Source organism: Trichomycterus rosablanca, chromosome 1 (genome assembly GCF_030014385.1).
Source record: "Trichomycterus rosablanca isolate fTriRos1 chromosome 1, fTriRos1.hap1, whole genome shotgun sequence".
Taxonomy (NCBI): Eukaryota; Metazoa; Chordata; class Actinopteri; order Siluriformes; family Trichomycteridae; genus Trichomycterus; species Trichomycterus rosablanca.
The window spans coordinates 58,362,027-58,382,934 of NC_085988.1; the positions used below are offsets into that span (position 1 = coordinate 58,362,027).

General features: G+C 40.3%; 2 protein-coding genes across 2 annotated transcripts; one reads left to right on the forward strand and one right to left on the reverse strand.

Annotated features, from left to right (window-relative positions):
• Positions 1–160: 160 nt before the first annotated feature.
• si:dkey-14d8.1 (zinc finger protein 79) lies at positions 161–10,574 on the reverse strand. The gene is made up of 6 exons (XM_063006493.1): positions 10,495–10,574; positions 6,028–6,230; positions 4,352–4,441; positions 3,976–4,086; positions 3,705–3,828; positions 161–2,417 (listed from the first exon to the last, which is right to left on the reverse strand). Exons 1-6 carry the CDS (start codon positions 10,526–10,528, stop codon positions 799–801), a joined length of 2,181 nt encoding a protein of 726 aa, XP_062862563.1. The 5' UTR covers positions 10,529–10,574; the 3' UTR covers positions 161–798.
• Positions 10,575–15,799: 5,225 nt separating this feature from the next.
• Positions 15,800–16,930, forward strand: LOC134324653 (tetraspanin-7-like). The gene has a single exon (XM_063006599.1). It carries the CDS (start codon positions 15,800–15,802, stop codon positions 16,928–16,930), a length of 1,131 nt encoding a protein of 376 aa, XP_062862669.1.
• Positions 16,931–20,908: the final 3,978 nt, after the last annotated feature.

Sequence of the window (20,908 nt, forward strand, 5' to 3'; positions counted from 1 at the left end):
CCCCATTAGAAACACATACCTTGTTAGCATTTGTTGTAGGTGCAAGAGGGACCAGGGTTATTTTCTTTTCTTTTTCACACACAATGTGTGTTAATCTTGGTCATACTTTCGTTATTTTTAATCACAGGACGCTATTGGCTTTATATTGATTGGTTGGAGCTCTATTCGTCTATTATAATAATGCAATAATTATATCATACAAAAATGTCAGTTTTTATCTTCCATGTTCTATGAAGTACACATACTCGCTGAAGTGGCACAGAGGTCTGGTAAGCTAGGGTTATTGGTTGGCAGGGTGTCCAATCATAAATTTTTATGGGGGGCTGATACCCTGCAATGATATGCCGCCCTGTCCAGGGTATTCCTGCTTTGCGCTTAGTGCGACCCTGACCATAATAAAGTGGTTGATGAAAATAAAATTAATGCACAGTACAAACATGAATGTTTTCTTGTCTTGTGACAGTATTATATTAAACAGCAATTTTTATTATTTGGATAATATTGTGTTACTTGACAGCCCTAGTAGGTACCACAGTATGGCTCATGTTTAGTAAAAGATGCTTATCTTCCTTCCATTTTTAAATTAGGACTCTCATTTTTAGCCTACACAGAAATGCAAATAATTATGACTTCAGGGCAAAACATCAGTAAAGCTGAAGTACATCTGACTTTTCTCCATTATGTCTTTTTAAGACCTTTCTTATAAAGAATCCTTGCACAGACAGGTTTGCTTTAGGTTTAGAACCTTATTCAGGTTCCAAAAATCATACATAACTCAAACCAGAGAATCTAGTTCAGTCAACATGTTTGATCAACTTCAACCTGCTGACCCAGATGCGTCTGCTCGTGCTTCTTCAGGGGCTTGAGAAACTTAAAGCTTTTGCCACAATGCTGGCACCGCCACGGCCGCTCGCCAGTGTGACTTAGCATGTGATTCTTCAGATGTGAAGAGTGCTTGTAGGTCTTTCCACACTCGTTGCAGGTGTAGGGCCGCTCACCTGTATGAACACGCTCGTGTCTCTTCATGTTGCCGATCTGAGAGAAAGTCTTTCCGCAGACCTTGCAGGTGAAGGGCCGCTCACCCGTGTGGATGCGCAGATGGCAGCGCAGCATCTCTGGCCCGGCGAACGTCTTGTGACAGATGTTGCACGGGATGCGTATGCGTGGCTTTTCGTGGTTGCGCTGATGCTTCTTCAGGTCGAACATGTACACAAAAGACTTGCCACACATTGAGCACAGGTACTTGCGCTCACCCATGTGATAGCCCTTGTGTCTCCTTAGGAGGCTGGCGTATATGAAGCTCTTGCCGCACACACTGCACGTGTAGGCACGCGCCATCGAGTGGTAGCGGATGTGTATGGCCAGCTTGAATGCAGTTGGGTAACGTTTCTCACAATGAGGGCACTGATGGAGGCATTCCGATGTGTGGCACTCCCGATGGATCTTCAAATACGAAGCCTGCGAGAAGCTCTTGCCACAGATGGTGCACTTGTACGGCTTCTCCCCGGTGTGCACCCGAACGTGCTTGAGGAGGTCGGCTTTCTTGTGGAACGTCTTGGCACACTGTGTGCATTTGAACGATCTGGCAAGGGAATGACTTTTGATGTGACTGGACAGGAAGCCAAGACAGCGGAAACTTTTGCCGCAGTCTGTGCACTGGTATGGTCTCTCTCCTGTATGTGTGCGCATGTGATTCTTCAGCTGGCACTCGAAACGGAATACCCTATTACAAATGCGACAGGTGTGGGTCTTAATACCCACGCCCTGGCTTGACTGGGAAGACAATGCGATCATATTTCTCCTGGGTGTTACCAGAGATGGCGGGCTTTTTCGGTTAATAATGGCCTTTATGGATGGTGGTCTTTCAATAATTGGAACATAAGCTGCCTCCTCTGTAAGAAGCTCTACTGGAGTCTGAGAGGGTACGACTGGAAGAGGAATTACTTTGCTGGCTATTTCGGAAATCCACTCCTCCATGCTTATTTCCCTTACTTCTGAGGTCTCAGCAACTTCTTGTTGTTCTACAAACTGTAACTGAGTGGCATCATCAACCCCGCTGTCCACTTCTGATACGATGACGGCGGAGCCATCTGCAGTGAGGTAGATTTGCTGGACTTCACACATCCCTGTACTTTCCTCTTGATAAACTTCTTCCTCTTGTAGTTCTGTCTCTTCCTCGGTTACCATGCTGTCCAAGGCCTCCGCGTCCACCGTCTCCTGTGCGTCACTATGAGCAGGACTCATTATAGTGGCTGCAGCGCGATCAGACTCAGACTGGTATTCATTGATTGCCTGTGTAATAATGATTGTCTCTTGTTCAGCGGATGACGGAGGTGATATTTTCTCTTGTGTAATAGAACTAACAGGCAGGACCATCTCCTGTTCAGTGGTAATTGAGGAATAGACTGGTTTTACTTCTGTTCAAAAAAGAGAACAAACAATTAAATTGGTTAAATTGTTGCAGTCCCACTACCTTAAATACAGGTCAATGACAGGATCATTTAAGGCCCTAGTCACATTTTAACACAGCACATTCTTCTTCTTATAACTACAGCCCTACAAAATTTACAGGAAAATTTGCTTTATTTCACTTACCTTGTTTTTTTTTAAATCACAGATATTTAAAGTAAAGAGGCACATTTCACAGCAGTCATTAAATAACACTCATAAATTGAATAATAGAATAAATAGAAGCTACAATACACAGCACAGCCTACCTTAACACTCATTCTCATTCATACAGAACTGTATGAATTGGCTGGGAGTTTTCCAAACTCAGTTACCCAGACTTCAACATCTTGGACATTTTGATTAACCGATTGCTAACTGATTTGCCATATGATTGCTAGTGTAACAGACTTTTCTGTGGTGTAATGTACTGGCAATGTTTGATGTGTGTGTTTACATATGGAGTGCATTTTGTCCCTTTGGGGATTCCACAATCAGTGGACAAGTGTGTTTCTCTACACACATGATCATCTGTGGGCTGCGCCTCAAACAAACAAGCCAGTAAAGTATTGTCTATGTACAGTTTATTTCTGCCTTTATAAACTCAGCAAACTCGAAAGACGCTCGGTTACACCAGGACTGCCTCATAGTGAAAATTAACCAGTAAACGTGAGGCACTTGAATGCTACGCGAATGACAAACGTTGAATCGCTAAACACAAATTGCATATTACACTAGAAAAGGCTCTTTTTACAGCCTGTGACGCAATTTCCAAGGCCATGAATTAGGTAGGGCATTGTTTATAAGGAACAAAAAGCTGGACATTTTTATCAACCACTACTCTTTATCTACTGACTGAACAAGTTGGGGGGCATCAAATGTGGCTTGTAGAAGTTATCTACAAGTTACACTTATTCATTCAAATCATAAAAGCATGGTCTTTTCTATGCCATAATGTCACAAGAATGTGTTGAGGGTTTCAGTTTTCTCCAGATTTCCTCCTCAAGTCATTCTTGGCCATAAAGCACTATAGAATTCTTAGAATTCTTATAGTCTGCCCCGTCCCAAGTTTTTAGGAATGTGTTGCAGGGATTTATTTAATAGGATATATTGTTAATAGGGCATGGAAAGCTTGAAAGTTATATATTGGTTGAAAGCATCATCAAGAACATGATGGATTTCATTTAAACAGAATTCACAGTATTGTTATACATTAGGATTCAGGGTTCAAGTGCGAAGATTTCTAAAAAGCTTACCAATTCTTTTTTGCTGTCTCTTAGTTTTGAAGTGCTGCAACACATCCCTTAGCTCTACTGGGTCTGAGAGTGGCTGCACAATGTCATCCATGGCAGACATGCCACCACAGAGCCATGTGACTGTCTAAAAAACAAATAAAGACATCTTTAGTCATTTCAACTCAAGTGGTATGACGTTATATTTTTAATCGGATCAACTGATTGCTGTGTGTCAACACACTGTAATATTTGCTAAGTAAAAGATGAGAATGTTGAGAATTTGATGACTGACCTCTTTGAGGTTCGGCACAGACAGCAGGTCATCCACTCGAGATAGAAACTGCCATGCCAAGCTCTGTAAGACTGAATCATATGTAGGACCATATTCTAGAGGAAGAACATTCTGTGGACAGAACATATTTACAATGTGAGAGAAGAACAAATTTTACTCCACTGACTACTTTTACAACAAGAAGGAGATTCATATCTGACCTGCAGAAAGGTCTCTCTTTTTGCTGTGTCCTCCAATATGCCATGAATCATCTTTATGAATTTATTATTTAATATTTTACTTTCTAAATCATTACTCTGTAAAATAATTGGAAAAAACTATTAAAGGCAGTAATGGAATGCTTTTTGAGATGAAAAAAGTGTATCTTAGGACCTACTTTATTTGTGAGGTTGCGAAGTGTGTCCAAATGTGCTTGAATTATCCAGAGGTCAGGTGTGTTTTCTTGAATACAGAGCTCTAAGATCACCTGCAGAAAAATAAAATACAAAGACGACACCAAATCAGAATGGATGGAACAGCAATCAGTATTAAGAGGGGGTATTCAGTGGCATAAGGGCCAGTTAAACAAAATGGTTATATAGTGTTAAGCCAGTCTTACACTGGGTAGTAACCGGCTCGATTTTGCTGTTGTAGACAAAATTGTGAGTACAGATAGTCGACAAAAAGTTCTGACAGTGTCCGAAATTTTGAATCAAAATCCCAGTGTGACAGCTGCGATGAGGCTCATACTAGGAAAAATGCATTGTTTAAACAAGCTGTCATTTAAAACACAGACATAATTCTTCAGATTCATTTAATCGAGTACTTTATCCTATTTAGGGTCAAAGCTGGTCTGGTTCCACTAGAAAACACTAGACGCAAGGTAAGAACACCATTGACTGGGAGCCAATCCATCACAGAGCTTCAGCCACCCCTTCCCCCAACCTCCTTCAGACATAGCCTATCTTGTCTCAGTACTGCTGGGTTTAGAATTGATTCATACCAATATACAGTGGCCAGCTTGACCCTTCTTACATCGGCATAGAAGCAAATAGATAGGAATGTATCTTTTTATCTCATGTTGAAGAACAGTCATTCCATCTTGTCCGCTTTAACTTTCCTTATTTGCCTTTTAAATCATATTTTATCTACACATACGGGCGGCATGGTGGGTAGCACTGTCACCTCAAGGCAAGTAGGTCCTGGGTTCAATTCCCAGGTGAAGCGGTCAGGGTCCTTGCTGTGTGGAGTTTGCATGTTCTCCCCATGTCTGCATGTCCGCAACTCCGGTTTCCTCTCACAGTTCAAAGACGTGCAAGTAAGGTAAATTGGAGATACAAAATTGTGTGTTGTGTGACTGTGTTTTGACTAAAACTTGAACTGATGAATCTTGTGTAACCAGTAACTACCTGTTCTGTCATGAATGTAACCATAGTGTGTAAAATAGTGTGTTAAAATCCTAATAAAATAAAATTAAATAAAATCTACACATACGCCAGTGTGTTTTTCTGATTGATTAAATGACAGGTGTATTTGTTAAAGAATCTTATGGTATAATCTGACATTGAGCATGTATAATATCACACAGTGTCTCATACAACACATTGGACAAAATATTTGTGTATAATGGTGTGCCAGTTGCTCATAATCATATACAAGCACTGAAATGACGCAGTGTAAACCTGGCATTAGTACCACTGATATAGAAATATTGGTACAGTTCATACAGAGCAAGAGGGCGGAACGGTGGCTAAGTGGGTAGCACTGTCGTCTGGGTCCTGGGTTCGATCCCCAGGTGGGGCGGTCCGGGTCCTTTCTGTGTGGAGTTTGCATGTTCTCCCCGTGTCTGCGTGGGTTAACTCCGGGTGCTCCGGTTTCCTCCCACAGTCCAAAGACATGCAAGTGAGGTGAATTGGAGATACAAAATTGTCCATGACTGTGTTTGATATAACCTTGTGAACTGATGAACCTTGTGTAATGAGTAACTACCGTTCCTGTCATGAATGTAACCAAAGTGTAAAACATGACGTTAAAATTCTAATAAACAAACATACAGAGCAAGAAAGTGTTTACCTTTTTCCGTAAGTAAAAGATGAGTTTATTGATCAGATTTTGACTCATGATGTCTGGTACCATTTCTGATACCAGTATAACAAACTGCTCTAGTTTTTCATATTGTGTGACATTGTGACGCTGAACCACCTGCCACAAAAATGCAGACATCAGGCGCAGAGGTGGCACCACAAGGCGCAGAGCAGAAAGAGGTAATGCGGTGGCTGAAATAGAGAAAGATAGAAAGTATTGATCACATAAGTTAAAATCTAGCATATTACAAAGAAATGACACACAGATAGCATCTTCTTCATAACTGCAAATAAATCTGTACAGAGAAGGTTGTTGGTTCAAGCCCCACCACAATCAATCTGCCACTGTTGGGTCCTTTTTGTTTACATTGCATTCAGACACAGCTGTAAGTCACTTTAGATAAGGGTATCTTTCTATCCCAGGCAGATATTTCTGCAGGGCCCAGTTTGCCGGCAAAGTGAGCACGTCAGTACCATTATTTACTTACATGCATACTCCCTTGAACTTTGTATGTACTTTTATTCTCAGGATATTTATATTTATGTTTAACTTAGATTTTATACAATTCCATTTCCATACGATTCACCAATATTCAAACAGCTGTTAAGATGTCAAAATTAAGTTGATTTCCCACCAGTCATTGTGTTGCTACACACATCTAAAAATTACAGTAGAAGGTAAAAAAGTATTTATTCACTTTTGTTTTATTTTATATACTTTTCATGCATATAATTCCTTAACATCTGGACACTTTGTACTTTTACCATGTACTCACACAAGATATTACTAACGCCTGTTGGACTAATACAACGTCTGCCCCGTTTCGATGATCAGACTCTGATCTCAGTCTGTACTTAGTCAGTGTTTTATGTCTTACGTCAGGCAGGTAATCAGCAAGTGTGTAGTCTATGTTTAAGGTCAGAAAGCAGAAGTTTACTTTGTTGTTTTGGGGTTTCAGACCACACTGTGACGTGTTTTCATCGTTGGTAGGTTATGAGTTGGGGATGTGTGTGTGTGTGTGTGTGATGTCAGTAGGGTTCAGGTTGCTGAGATACTACTAACGGTTGTTGGACTTATATAATAAGTAAGGTAAAAGAACATTTACATTTAACATTTAGTAAACGCTTTTTATCCAAAGCGATTTACAGTCTAAGCAATTGAGGGTTAAGGGCTTTAACAGGGGCAGCCTGGCAATGGTGGGGCTTGAACCAGCAACCTTTTGATTACTAGTCCAGTCCTTAACTTCTGGGCTACAACTGCCCACCAGCAATTATTTGAAAACTGTATCAGAAATACATGATTACAACAGGAACGATCCACTATTCTAGAAACTGTTGTTTGTCTACTAGGCTTAAAAAAACACCATCTAAACCAACAACTATGCCACGGTTATCAGAGATCCCAAGTCTCCCGGAAGTTCCGGGAGTCTCCCGCATATACAGTGCCTTGCAAAAGTATTCACCCCCTTGACTTTTTACCTCTTTTGTTAAATTACAGCCTGTAATTTAAATGTTTATTTAATCTGAATTTTATGTAATAGATCTGCACAAAGTAATTTAAGTTGGTAAGGTGAAATGAGAAAAAAATATATATGTATATAAAAATTTTAAATAATAAACTGGAAAATGGCGTGTGCGTATGTATTCACCCCCTTTGCTATGAAGCCCCAAAAAAGTTCTGGAGCAACCAATTACCTTCAGAAGTCACATAATTTGTGAAATAAAGTTCACCTGTGTGCAATCTATGTGTCACATGATCTGTCAGTATCTATACACCTTTTCTAAAAGGACCCAGAGGCTGCAATACCACTAAGCTAGAGGCACCACTAACCAAACAAAACCATGAAGACCAAGGAGCTCTCCACACAAGTCAGGGATAAAGTTGTTGAGAAGTACAAGTCAGGGTTGGGTTATAAAAAAAAATCCAAATCTTTGATGATCCCCCGAAGCACAATCAAATCCATCATCATCAAATGGAAAGAACATGGTACCACAACAAATCTGCCAAGAGGGGGCCGTCCACCACAACTCACAGACCGGGCAAGGAGGGCAATAATCAGAGAGGCAATACAGAGACCACAGGTAACCCTGAAGGAGCTGCAGAGTTCCACAGCAGAGACTGGAGTATCTGTCCATAGGACCACAATAAGCCGTACACTCCACAGAGCTGGGCTTTATGGAAGGGTGGCCAGAAAAAAGCCATTACTTAAAGATAAAAATAGGAAAGAACGTTTTGAGTTTGCCAAAAAGCATGTGAAAGACTCCCCAAATGTATGGAGAAAGGTGCTCTGGTCAGATGAGACTAAAATTGAACTTTTTGGCCACCAAGGAAAACGCTATGTCTGGCGCAAACCCAACACATCTCATCACCCCAAGAACACCATTCCCACAGTGAAACATGGTGGTGGCAGCATCATGCTGTGGGGATGTTTCTCAGCAGCAGGGACTGGGAAACTGGTCAGAATTGAGGGAAAGATGGATGGTGCTAAATACAGGGATATTCTTGAGCAAAATCTGTTTCAGTCTGCCAGTGATTTGAGACTGGGACGGAGGTTTACCTTTCAGCAGGACAATGACCCTAAGCATACTGCAAAAGCAACACTCGAGTGGTTTAAGGCGAAACATTTTAATGTGTTGGAATGGCCTAGTCAAAGCCCAGACCTTAATCCAATTGAGAATCTGTGGTCAGACTTGAAGATTGCTGTTCACCAGCGGAAACCATCCAGCTTGAAAGAGCTGGAGCAGTTTTGCCTTGAGGAATGGGCAAAAATCCCAGTGGCTACATGTGGCAAACTCATACAGACTTATCCAAAGCGACTTGCAGCTATAATTGCTGCAAAAGGTGGCTCTACAAAGTACTGACATTAGGGGGGTGAATAGTTATGCACATTGAAGTTTTCTGTTATTTTGTCTTATTTGTTGTTTGCTTCACAATAAAAAAAAATTCACATCTTCAAAGGTGTAGGCCTGTTCTGTAAATGAAATGATGCAAACCCCCAAACAATCCATTTTAATTTTACGTTGTGAGCCAACAAAACACGAAAAATGCTCAGGGGGGTGAATACTTTTGCAAGGCACTGTACATAGCGGCTCCCTGATGTTCGCAAGTCAGATAAAATCTCCCGGAATCTAGAACGAGCGGCCAAGAGCGCACACACACGCACGCACGCACACACACACAAACAAACGACACAGACTTTTTTCCCAGATCGCGTATTAAATCCGTTATCTGATATACAATCTAGCGCACTGTGTAGGGAACATAAATCAATTGTCGAATATACTGTCTAGTGCACTATGTAGGGAACATAAATCCGTTATCTGATATACAATTTAGTGCACTATGTAGGGAACATAATTAATTATGTAATACACTATCTAGTGCACTATGTAAGGAACACAAATCATCTAGTTATACTTTCTAGTGCACTATGTAGTGAACATGAATGCGTTCTCTAATACACTATCTAGTGCACTATGTAGGGAACATAAATCCGTGATCTGATATACAATCTAGTGCACTGTGTAGGGAACATAAACCAATTGTCTAATTCACTATCTAGTGCACTACGTAGGGAACATAAATTCATATCTAAAATACTATCTAGTGCACTATGTAGGGAACATAAATCCGTTATCTGATATACAATTTAGTGCACTATGTAGGGAACCTAAATCCGTTAACTAATACGCTACCTAAAGCATTATGTAAGGAACATAAGTCTATTATCTAGTACAATATCTAGTGCACTAAGTAAGGAACATAAATTGCCTGGTCAGATGAGTAATAAAGAAAATGTACACAATTATAAATAATGACCAATATTGAACATTTTAAAGTAGAAATTTAAATAGAAAAATTTAACGGTATGCAATGTACACACATAATGAATGTCATATTAATAAATAAGTAATACATGTATTCTATTAATACAATGATTAATAAAAATAAATCATCATTAACACTACAGGTGAAATGGGGGTCAGCATGACCTACTAGGTAAGCAGTCAAGAAAACTGCTTCAAAATGTCACATAGGTCAAACAGTTTAATGTCAAGTTAATGATGGTCAGTCATGTGTGCTTGATTAGCTAACGGCTAACATTTAGCAATATGAAGCTAAAGCCTCACACTGTACCAATAAGGCTGCTTTTAGCAACGAATTTGACTTGCTAACTCACTATAACCTGACTGTTAGTGAATTACAGCGTAACGCCACATGCCTGCACCTGGTACTTTTACATAATTTGTTTTGTTAGCCAGCTTCACTATGGCTGAATTGCAAATAGACCTACCAACTTTCTCAAAGTGGACTACATTGAGTCTGAAGTAACGGTTTCCACACTATTTGTAGTGCACTACACGTTCAACAGATAACTATTTGGAACTCATCCGCTCTAAACCGCGCCACTTGATAGTGTTTAGCTTCTAAGCTAAGTTGCTGGGAGTCGCTTACTTGTTTGTCGATTCTCTGAGGTGTTCTTTTCCATGGCGTCTTGTTTAAAAAAATATATATATTAACAAAATAGCAAAAAATCACAAACACGTTAATTTAATAATTCACAAAAAAGTTATACTATTTATCGTGAAGCTAAACGAAGCTACCTACAGTATATGTGAAAAACACATCGCATACACTATTCGTGTCGAATTCAGTTTTTGGCGCCCCCTTCGACCTGGAGGTGCAGTAGCCGAATTCATGGCTCTTCCCCCTCTTCTCTCTGGAAACTCAAATAAATAGTAATTAAAAATAATAAACAAGTAGAGCCTGAGTAGATGATATTGCACTAAAAGTGTTATTTGATTAGTTCTATTAGAAGCCGGTGTTTGTCTCTCAGTTTGTGACAGACTGTTACACTCTGTGCTGCCCCATAAGCAAATATACTGTATATACTGTACATATATAAAATTGTCATATATAAAATATATGCCCATATTTGTGCAAACTATATATGAAACCTATTAGAAACTGGAACCATTTTTTTATATTGACATATATGTGTGGCCCATAGAAATGTGTATGCTCATGTATGTATAATACATTTTTTTGACATATATGGAACATACACCGATCAACCACAACATTAAAACCACCTCCTTGTTTTTACACACATTGTCTATTTTATCAGCTCCATTTACCATATACAAGCACTTTGTAGCTCTACAATTACTGACTGTAGTCCATCTGTTTCTCTACATACTTTTGTAACCTGATTTCACCCTGTTCGTCAATGGTCAGGACCCCCAAAGGACCACCACAGAGTAGGTATTATTTAGGTGGTGGATGATTCTCAGCACTGCAGTGACACTGACATGGTGGTGGTGTTTTAGTGTGTGTTGTGCTGGTATGAGTGGATCAGACAGCGCTGCTGGAGTTTATAAATACCATGTCCACTCACTGTCCACTCTATTAGACACTCCTACCTAGTTGGTCCACCTTGTAGATGTAAAGTCAGAGACGATCGCTCATCTATTGCTGCTGTTTGAGTTGGTCATTTTTAAATCTTCATCAGTGGTCAAAGGATGCTGCCCATGGGACGATGTTGGCTGGATATTTTTGTTTGGTGGACTATTCTCAGTCATGTGTCAGTGAGGTGTTTAAAAACTCCATCAGCATTGCTGTTTCTTATCCACTCATACCAGCACAACACGCACTAACACACCACCACCATGTCAGTGTCACTGCAGTGCTGAGAATGATCCACTACCCAAATAATACCTGCTCTGTCATGGTCCTTGGAGAGTCCTGACCATTGAAGAACAGCATGAAAGGGGGCTAACAAAGCATGCAGAGAAACAGATGGACTACAGTCAGTAATTGTAGAACTACAAAGTGCTTCTATATGGTAAGTGCAGCTGATAAAATGGACAGTGAGAAACAACGAGGTAGTTTTAATGTTATGGCTGATCAGTGTATAGGTCTTAATTTGTGTGTGTGCATGTAGCAACTAATCTGTGAGTGCTGGGAAATTTAGTAGTTTGTGGAAAAAAAACAGCTACATTTTTCTTGAAAAGAAATAAAATGTCTAATTAAAACAACCTATAAATATCTTCATCACACTCTCACGTAAACGTCACTGCAGTGGAAGCCTTTGCTGTGTCAGATTTATTGATGACTGTCCTTTTATAATGAGGCTCTCTATTTCATCAGGGCATTTAGTTAATGGAAGACAGTAATATCTTTCCTGGGGATGAGAGGATTGAAAAAGGGAACTACATTACGCATTGAGTTGATTTCAAAGAACGGAAGAAAGGAAGAGATTTATAGGTACTGCTAAAGGAGATGCCTTTCTGTTTTAGTTCCTGCAATAGCATTAGTGTTTAGTGTGGAGAGTGTAAATACCCAGTTATCAATTTTATACTAATTTCTTTTTACAAATGGCTTTTTCCTGGTCAGGTTCGTGATGGGTCCCAGATCACCAAGATGCAGCAAACACAAGGCAAGAATACATCAAGTACAGAGTGCCAAACCATCAAAGGTCAACACATGTTCACTAATTCACCCACTCTCTTACACCAGGGGCAAATTAGAGTATTAATACATATTTTTAAAGGTAAGGAAAAATACATTACGAACCCTACACAGATCATTATAATTATTATGGAAGGTGGGGTGTGATTTCTACGAAAGCTGTAGTGGAAGGAGGAAGTGGGGATGAATGTAGGGGGAATAAGGGAGTGGGTTCACCTGAGCAGGCATACTCAATTACCCTATTACTTATGCTATTTAACCTGTATCTTTCTTCGCTGAGTGTGGCTCCTTTGGTGTTTTGTGATGGTCCTTGGGAGCTGAAAACCCAAGAATGGCATTTTCCTCCTGCTTCTTCCACTGTTGCATGTAAAACTGCCTGTTGTGAGATCTAAATAAACAGCCAAAAAAAAAGGCAAAACAAGGTTCTCCTTGCTGTCCAATATGAAGTTAGCATTATGTATAGACAATGTGTGCTGATAGATAGAATATGAAGGTGGTGTCCATAAACTTTAAGTCACTTGTTCTTACTTTGACCGCTGTGTTCAACAGGATTACACATCCCAGTAATAGTTAAAAGTAAAGTAAAGTTTTATGTCTTTTCCAATCTCAGCTCCAGCTGGGTGCAGAGCAGGAATACCTAGGACAGAGTGTCAATCCTTCACAGGGTTTCCCCAGCCAATAGCCCAGATATCCGATCATGTCTATGTACACATCTGGTTGGCCAATGGCGATAGCAGTGGGTTAGCATAATACACCGCTGCAACACAATTCTTTTTACCTAAGTAGTTTTTGTCTTGTATTAAATATTGTTGAAAGATCTGAAACAATTAAATGTGATGATTATGCAAAACAGCAGAATTCAGAAAGAAAGGTATTGTTTAAACACAAAAGCTTTTTATGACATATATCTTCAACAACACGGTGGCTTAGTGGGTAGCACTGTCGCCTCACAGCAAGAAGGTCCTGGGTTCGATCCCCAGGCGGGGCGGTCCGGCTCCTTTCTGTGCAGAGTTTGCATGTTCTCCCCGTGTCTGCGTGGGTTTCATCCGGGAGCTCTGGTTTCCTCCCACAGTCCAAAAACATGCAGTCAGTTTAATTGGAGACACTGAATTGCCCTATAAGTACATGGGTGTTTGTGAGTGTGTGTGTGTGTATGTGTCTGCCCTGTGATGGACTGGCGTCCTGTCCAGGGTGTTACTGTGTGCCCTGCGTCCATTGAAAAGCTGGGATAGGCTCCAGCACACCCCGCGACCCTAATTGGATAAGCAGATAAGAAAATGAATGAATGAATGTATATCTTCAACAAGAATGCCAAACATTATGGAGCTGACTGTCACATTACCTGGCATTTTTGCATTTTGCATTTACAATATTGTACATTTTACAGAAAAACTATACCTTAAAACCTAACGTCAGTTGGTTCTGGGAGTGGCATTGAGTTTAAAAGGCATTAAGTTTCAAGGTATTTTTTCCCATAAGGATGTATGGTAAACCTGTTAATGCGTTCCATGGCATATATTTTAGGCTAATGTAAAATAATGGGGTTGTTTTTGACACTCATACACTGAAAAAACCATGAATATAATATAAAAAAATACAATAAAACCTGCACTTTACCTTAACTTCTTTATTGTTTCCTTAAGCTTTTTAAATTCTAATTTAAGGGTTCAAATTTCTTGATGAAGGGTGTTGAGTATCAAAGATTTTGAGTTTAGGAGACATCTAGTTACAAGGTACCACTGTATTGGAATTGGATATAAAACGTATGCCATAACTAACACTTAGTTTACCTCTGCTGATTAAACATTCATAACAGGTGTATACAATCAGATAGAAAAGAATTACATGCTGGCAAAGGGTGGGAAAAGCCATTTTCTGTTTCATCATGACTGTGGCCCTATGCACAAAGCAAAGGCCATAAAGGCATTGTTTTTACAAGTTTGGTGGGGAAGAACTCCGGGCGGGACGGAGGCTAAGTGGGTAGCACTGTCGCCTCACAGCAAGAAGGTCCTGGGTTCGATCCCCAGGTGGGGCAGTCCGGGGTCTCTTATGTGCGAAGTTTGCATGTTCCCCCCATGTCTGCGTGGGTTTTCTTCCAGGCGCTCCGGTTTCCTCCCACAGTTCAAAAACATGCAGCCAGGCTAATTGGAGACACTGAATTGTCCTATAGGTACCTAGCTGCTAGGATGTAAACCATAAACCAGTGCATTGTAGTGCCGGTCCCAAGCCTGGATAAATAGGGAGGGTTGTGTCAGGAAGGGCATCCGGCGTAAAAACTGTGCTAAATCAATAATGCGGATCATGATCCACCGGCGACCCCTAACAAGAGCAGCTGAGGAAATAGTAGGTGTGGAAGAACTCCTCTGGCCTGCAACAAGCCTTGACAAATAACTACATCAGGCCTTTTTGTCCTACACTAGTGCCTGATCTTACAAATGCTCCTTTGATATATTGGCACAGACACGATACAAAATGATGTGAAAAGTGGAGGCTGTTAGCTGCTAGGGTGGGTGGGCTCAACATAGTTTTGGAATGGGCTGTCCAATAAGCTTATTGTCAGGTGTCCATATACTTTTAGCCATGTAGGGTTTATTACATATAGGCATGAAGTGCACAGCTGTATTCAGTTTGTTTATCCAAGTATAAAATTGCCTATATACAGTGATTACAATTCTATTATGCAGTGGCTGTATATCACCCATGATATGTTAAGATATCCAATCCCAATTGCCATAAAATAAATTGTCTTTACATGTGCCCTTGACTGGAATTGATCCAGAATTACATTTCAGACTGCTAACATTCTCTCATATACATTTTATTCACATTGTATGTGCAAAATACTAAATAAAATTACATTGCATGATACATCGCACTACTCAGCAAACATATATCAAAGAGATATTACTGTAAACGTAGAGGGAGTTTTGGATTGGATTCGGATCCCATTTACACACCCACTGAGCTCCCCCGCCCTGTGCATCTGTGTTGAAGAGCCAGAACAAGCCAGCTACAGCATCACGAACAATATACACTGCAGTGGCAGGGAGCATTTATGACCAAGCAAGTGGAAGGAATGGTGAAAATACACCTCTAAATACCGCAAAGGGCAGGGCGTTGCTGCAGACGAAGATAAGCGTGCCAAGTGTCATCGCGTTGTGGACAGTTTATGGTGAGTGTGTGTGAAGCAAGATTGCTGTTGATGGCCTGCTGTAAAGACTGAGCGGAGGGGGGCTAGGAGCAGTAAACTAAGGTTGAGAAATAAATGCAGGCGAAAAGGGAAGGCTACATGAAAGAGAGAGAGTGGGCAGCGGATAAAACTGCAGGCAGGACCATGAGCTGCACACTTGTGACTGCATCCTACGACTCACTGCCTGCCCAGCTGAGCCCCCGTCGAGTCAAGGACCATCACTTTGCTCGAAGGCTTTCATCTCCGAGGGGCTTGGTAGCCCAAAGCCTTCTTTCCGTGCCTCGTCGACCCTCGGCTCTGCCCGGATATTCATCTTCTTTTTTACAGAAGCAGAACGACCTCAACAATCATCATCAGCAGAAGCGCCTCTCCTTGTCGCTGGAATCTGAAGCCTCGCTGGCGCCTCATGTGCCTCAAGCAGACACGGCAGCACTATGCTGCCAACCGGTCGGCATCGTGCCACTGCTGCGCCTAGTACTGCTCATCTTCAGCTGCCTTTTCTGGGCTGCTGGGTTGGCGATCTTCACCCTAGGTGTCTGGGCACAAGTGTCCCTGGCCGACTACATGCTTCTTTCATCTAACCACTATCCAAACGCCCCGGTGATACTTATAGCTACAGGGGCTGCTGTCACTACCTGGGGTTTTCTGGGGTGCCTTGGGGTGGCAGCCAACCTGCCCTGTCTTCTCCGTACCTACGGCTTCTTCCAGCTTGCTGTGCTGTTGGGGGGCTTGGCCGCTGGTCTTTCAGGTCTTTTCTACAGGGAAGACATTGCTGCAGGTTTCCGCAGTGGCTTACAAAGAGCAGTAGAGAGCTACGGGGAAGATGACGGTCGAACGAATGCTCTGGATGGTCTTCAGACGGCATTAAAGTGTTGCGGCGCAGAAGGCTGGAATGACTGGTTCTTGTCTGAGTGGGCCACCCAGGATGCTGTTTCACTTATAGGCATATTAGGGAATGACACATATTTAGTGTCAGTACCGGACAGTTGCTGCATTCGGCGCAAAGCCTGTCGCAACAGGCCACTTCCAGATGGAGGAACTGGCAGTATTGAACACTTGGGGATTCACCCGGACGGCTGCTTTGGAAAAGTTTTCAGTTTGGTCAATGATAATATCTTTCACATTGCTGCTTCTGTGCTAGCTCTTGCTTTTACCCAGGTCGCTGGGATCACACTAGCATGTCTGCTTGCCAATCACCTGGATTCTCATCCTCACAGGCAAGTTTCCTAGGAATGCCAGGGCATATTTTAAATAAAGGTTTAGTATAGACATATAGTTGAAAAAGACCATAATTAGTTGGGTGTAATAATGTAATTATTTGCAAAGTACAGTGGTACCTTGAAACTCAACCTCAATTGGTTCTGGGGGTGGCGCTGAGTTTTAAAGGTATTTTTTTCCCATTAGGATGTATGGAAAACCTGTTAATGCGTTCCATGGTCCTGTGGAACTGCATATATTTTAGGCTAATGTAAAATAATGGTTTTTTTTTACATAACTGTTGCACAAAGCTTAATGTGACATTGTACTAAAACAACGAGCCAGGAATTTCATTAGTGGAGAAAACTTATGAACAGTAATAATTAAGAGAGGTTTGGTGTCTCTATGTCATAATTTTAACACATGAAGTCACAAGCTTTTTTTGACAATAAGCGTTTTAGACTCTCAAAAAAAAAGCTGATTCTTACAATTTCTCAGCACCCCGAGCTATAACACAAGTTCAAAAGTGAAAAACCAGCTAAACACAGATCCATGTGGAGCTTTCAAAGTGGATTTGACGGTTATTCCACACAAATGCAGATTCGTCTCATGTGTGCACTTCTTACTGCATCACTCAAGCAAAGCGCTGAACATGTTGAGTTTAAGGGTACAAATTTCTTGACAAAGGGCGTTGAGTCTCAAAGATTTTGAGTTTAGGGGACGTTGAGTTAAAGGTACCACTGTATGTATATGGTTTTAGTCCAAATGCTAATTATAGTCTTTTTTTTTTTTTTTTTTTATAGATTCTGATGTACACTGAACATTAGAATACAGAGATTTTCATGTTTTTATTTATTTATGTATTTTTTGCTTTTAAATTTTAAATTGACACTAATTACTACACTTGACATTCAGGATGTTTCCGGCCTTTTGGCCAATGAATCAGATCCACCGCAACCAAGACAAAGAGGTGGCAAAACAAACAATGAATGAATGAATGAAAGAAATTATATCATAGTAAAATAATGATCCCATTTAGAAGTCTGTGGAAACTGAACATTTGATTAAAAGAAACTCTTTCAACACAGTAACAGAAGGCAAGGACTGAACGCAGGTCCTCAAAACTCATGTTGCTGGGCATTACCCAGTCAAGCTGCCCTACAGTGGCACATCACAGGGATTTTTGTCCTGAGTAAATAATTTTTCTCTGCATAATTATTAGAGAGATGCTGTGGATATTTTACTCAACCAACACATAACTGTACAACTTTTCTGATCTGCATGATAATTTAAGGTTGTATATACTATTATATACTTAAGATTTACACTAAATGTAAACTGTGTCAAATACACCTTTTATATGTATTATGTACAAATATGGACTGGGGGGGGGGGGGGGCAGCACGGTGGCTTAGTGGGTAGCACTGTCGCCTCACAGCAAGAAGGTCCTGGGTTCGATCCCCAGGTGGGGCGGTCCGGGTCTTTTCTGTGTGGAGTTTGCATGTTCTCCCCGTGTCCACGTGGGTTTCCTCCGGGTGCTCCGGTTTCCTCCCACAGTCCAAAAAACATGCCACCAAGCTAATTTGAAACACTGAATTGTCCTATAGATACCTAGCCGCTAGATGCACAAAAACCAGTGCATTGTAGTGATGGTCCCAAGCCCGGATAAAAATAGGGAGGGTTGTGTCAGGAAGGGCATCCGGCGTAAAAATTGTGCCAAATCGATGCACGGATCGTTGTCAGCCACTGTACAGGCAGTGCTTTCTGTAGTATTATTTAAAACCTAGTGTCATACATAATGTATAGGGTTACCAGTTCACTGGTATGTATGGGGATTCAACAGATTTTTTATTGGAAAAAAGATGGTTTTGCAGAACTGTATAAGGGTTAAATTTCATTTAATGTTTAATTTTCTGTAATTACACAGTGTAATTACACAATTACACAGACTTATTACGTATGCTTATTTTTTTTTTTGTCTGAAGTAATATGAGTAGATCACACTCAAATGAAAGCGGTTGCATGACACTTTTAAAATCCAGTAAAGCAAATGCTATTCATACTGGAAAGTTAAAAAGTGGTCTAGAGAAATTGTATTAGAGAAATAATATTAAAAATTATTAAGAAAATATTAAGAAATAATATAAATATTAAGAAGAAATGCCAATGCAATACATTCAGTCTTTCATTAGAAGAGATAAGATAAAACAAGCTGCCAAATTACACTGTGTTCCAAATTATTATGCAAGTGAAATATTAATATGAATTCAATAAAATGAACTATAGGTTTTAGTTTAAACCTTAGTTTAAAATAAAGTGCATGTTTTATTACTCATATCTTTTTACATGTCTGGTATCAATCTAAGGCATGTTTGTTAATTAGACTACCAGTTGATCTTGGTTAAAGGGAAAGTTACTTAAACAGATTGTTCCACATTATTAAGCAAGTCACAGGTCTCATACAATATGGTGAGAAAGGAAGACCTTTTGAAAGATAAAAAGCATGAAAAAGTTCAATGTCTTGCAAAAGACATGAAAACAACTGATATTTCACGAAAACTGAAGAGCGATCATCAAATTGTTAAAAGATATGTAAGTGATTCACATGTGATCTGATAAAGGCTTATTAAGAAACGTTTTTGATAAGCAAACATGTATTTGAAGCTGCTGGTGTCTCTGGAGTGTCACAAACCTCTCGATGAAGGACCCCCCATAGGCTAGCAGTTGTACATTAACCTGTAGTTTGGTCACCCCTAAACAAAGCTCACCAAGAGAAGGCTTAAACATACATGAAGACTAACTTTCTAACAGTTTTATTCACTAATGAATGCCATACTACACTGGATGGTCCTGATGGATGGAGTTCTGAATGGCTGGTAAACGGCCACCCTGTTTCTACAAGACTTCAACATGAGCAAGGAGGTGGTGTGGTGATGATTTGGGCCGGAATATTGGGAAATGAAATGGTAGGGCCTATTAGGGTCCCTGAGGGTGTTAAAATGACCTCTAAACAATATGTGGAGTTTCTAACTGAGCATTTTCTGCCATAGTATAAAAGTAAGAATAATACTTTCCGAAATTAAATCATATTCATGCAAGACAATGTACCCATGCTACAAAAAAACACCTTTGACTCCTTAGTTGTTATGGGCCTAAAAGGAGACAAAATCATGATTTGGCCACCATCATCTTCTGTCCTCAGTCCTATTGTGAATCTGTATTAGAGTGGTTGTCAGTATGCCTCAAAACAGCAGCTCTGCATGGGAGGCAATACTAGTATTCTCAACAGAAATACAAGCAGACACTATAAATGGACTTAAGTTTAATGGATAAGAGAGTTGTTAAAGTCATTTCAAAGAAGGGCTCACATATCAATGTAACTTGATGCTGAAATATAAGCTTTTTGATTTAAGTTGAGTTTATTTTTTGTAAAACGATCTGTGTATGCAGCAAATAACAGATTTCTGTTGGAAATGATATGAATGTCATTATGACCCTTAAATGTTTTTAAAAACTGAATTCTGCATAATAGTTTGGAACAACATATTTTGCATTATTAAAAAAAAAAAAAATGAAGCCATTGCCATTATCAGTACTTCCACTTGTAAAAACATCCACACTGTAATATTTCTGTTGAGGATAAAACAAAATCCTTGCACATACCAACTGTTTATGAAAAACAAACAAAAATGGCACATGCATAATAATCTGGAACATGGTGTAAACTTTCTAAGAAGGTAATTTTACAAAAGTTCAGAAGTAGGAAATGTAAATAAGTTGGTTATATGTTATTATCTTTTTTTTTCTTGTTGCATTTTTCCCAATTTTTCTCCCAATCTAGCCGTATCCAACTACCCAAATGCATTACACTTCCTCTCTACTGATGCTGATCTCCACTTCTGATTGAGAATAGCGAGACTGTCACATGCCCCCTCCGACATGTGTGCAGTAGCCGACTGCATCTTTTCACCTGCACAAGGCGAGTTCATATGTGGATCAGCTTTGTATACA

Excerpts from the sequence above, each read along its gene's own strand:
- si:dkey-14d8.1 (XM_063006493.1), bottom strand. The coding sequence starts at position 10,528 with ATGGAAAAGAACACCTCAGAGAATCGACAAACAA. Across the intron at positions 3,829-3,975 it reads CTGTGCCGAACCTCAAAGAG|ACAGTCACATGGCTCTGTGG; the intron begins GTCAGTCATCAA and ends TTTGTTTTTTAG. Across the intron at positions 2,418-3,704 it reads GAGACAGCAAAAAAGAATTG|AAGTAAAACCAGTCTATTCC; the intron begins GTAAGCTTTTTA and ends TTTTTTGAACAG.
- LOC134324653 (XM_063006599.1), top strand. The coding sequence starts at position 15,800 with ATGAAAGAGAGAGAGTGGGCAGCGGATAAAACTGCAGGCAGGACCATG.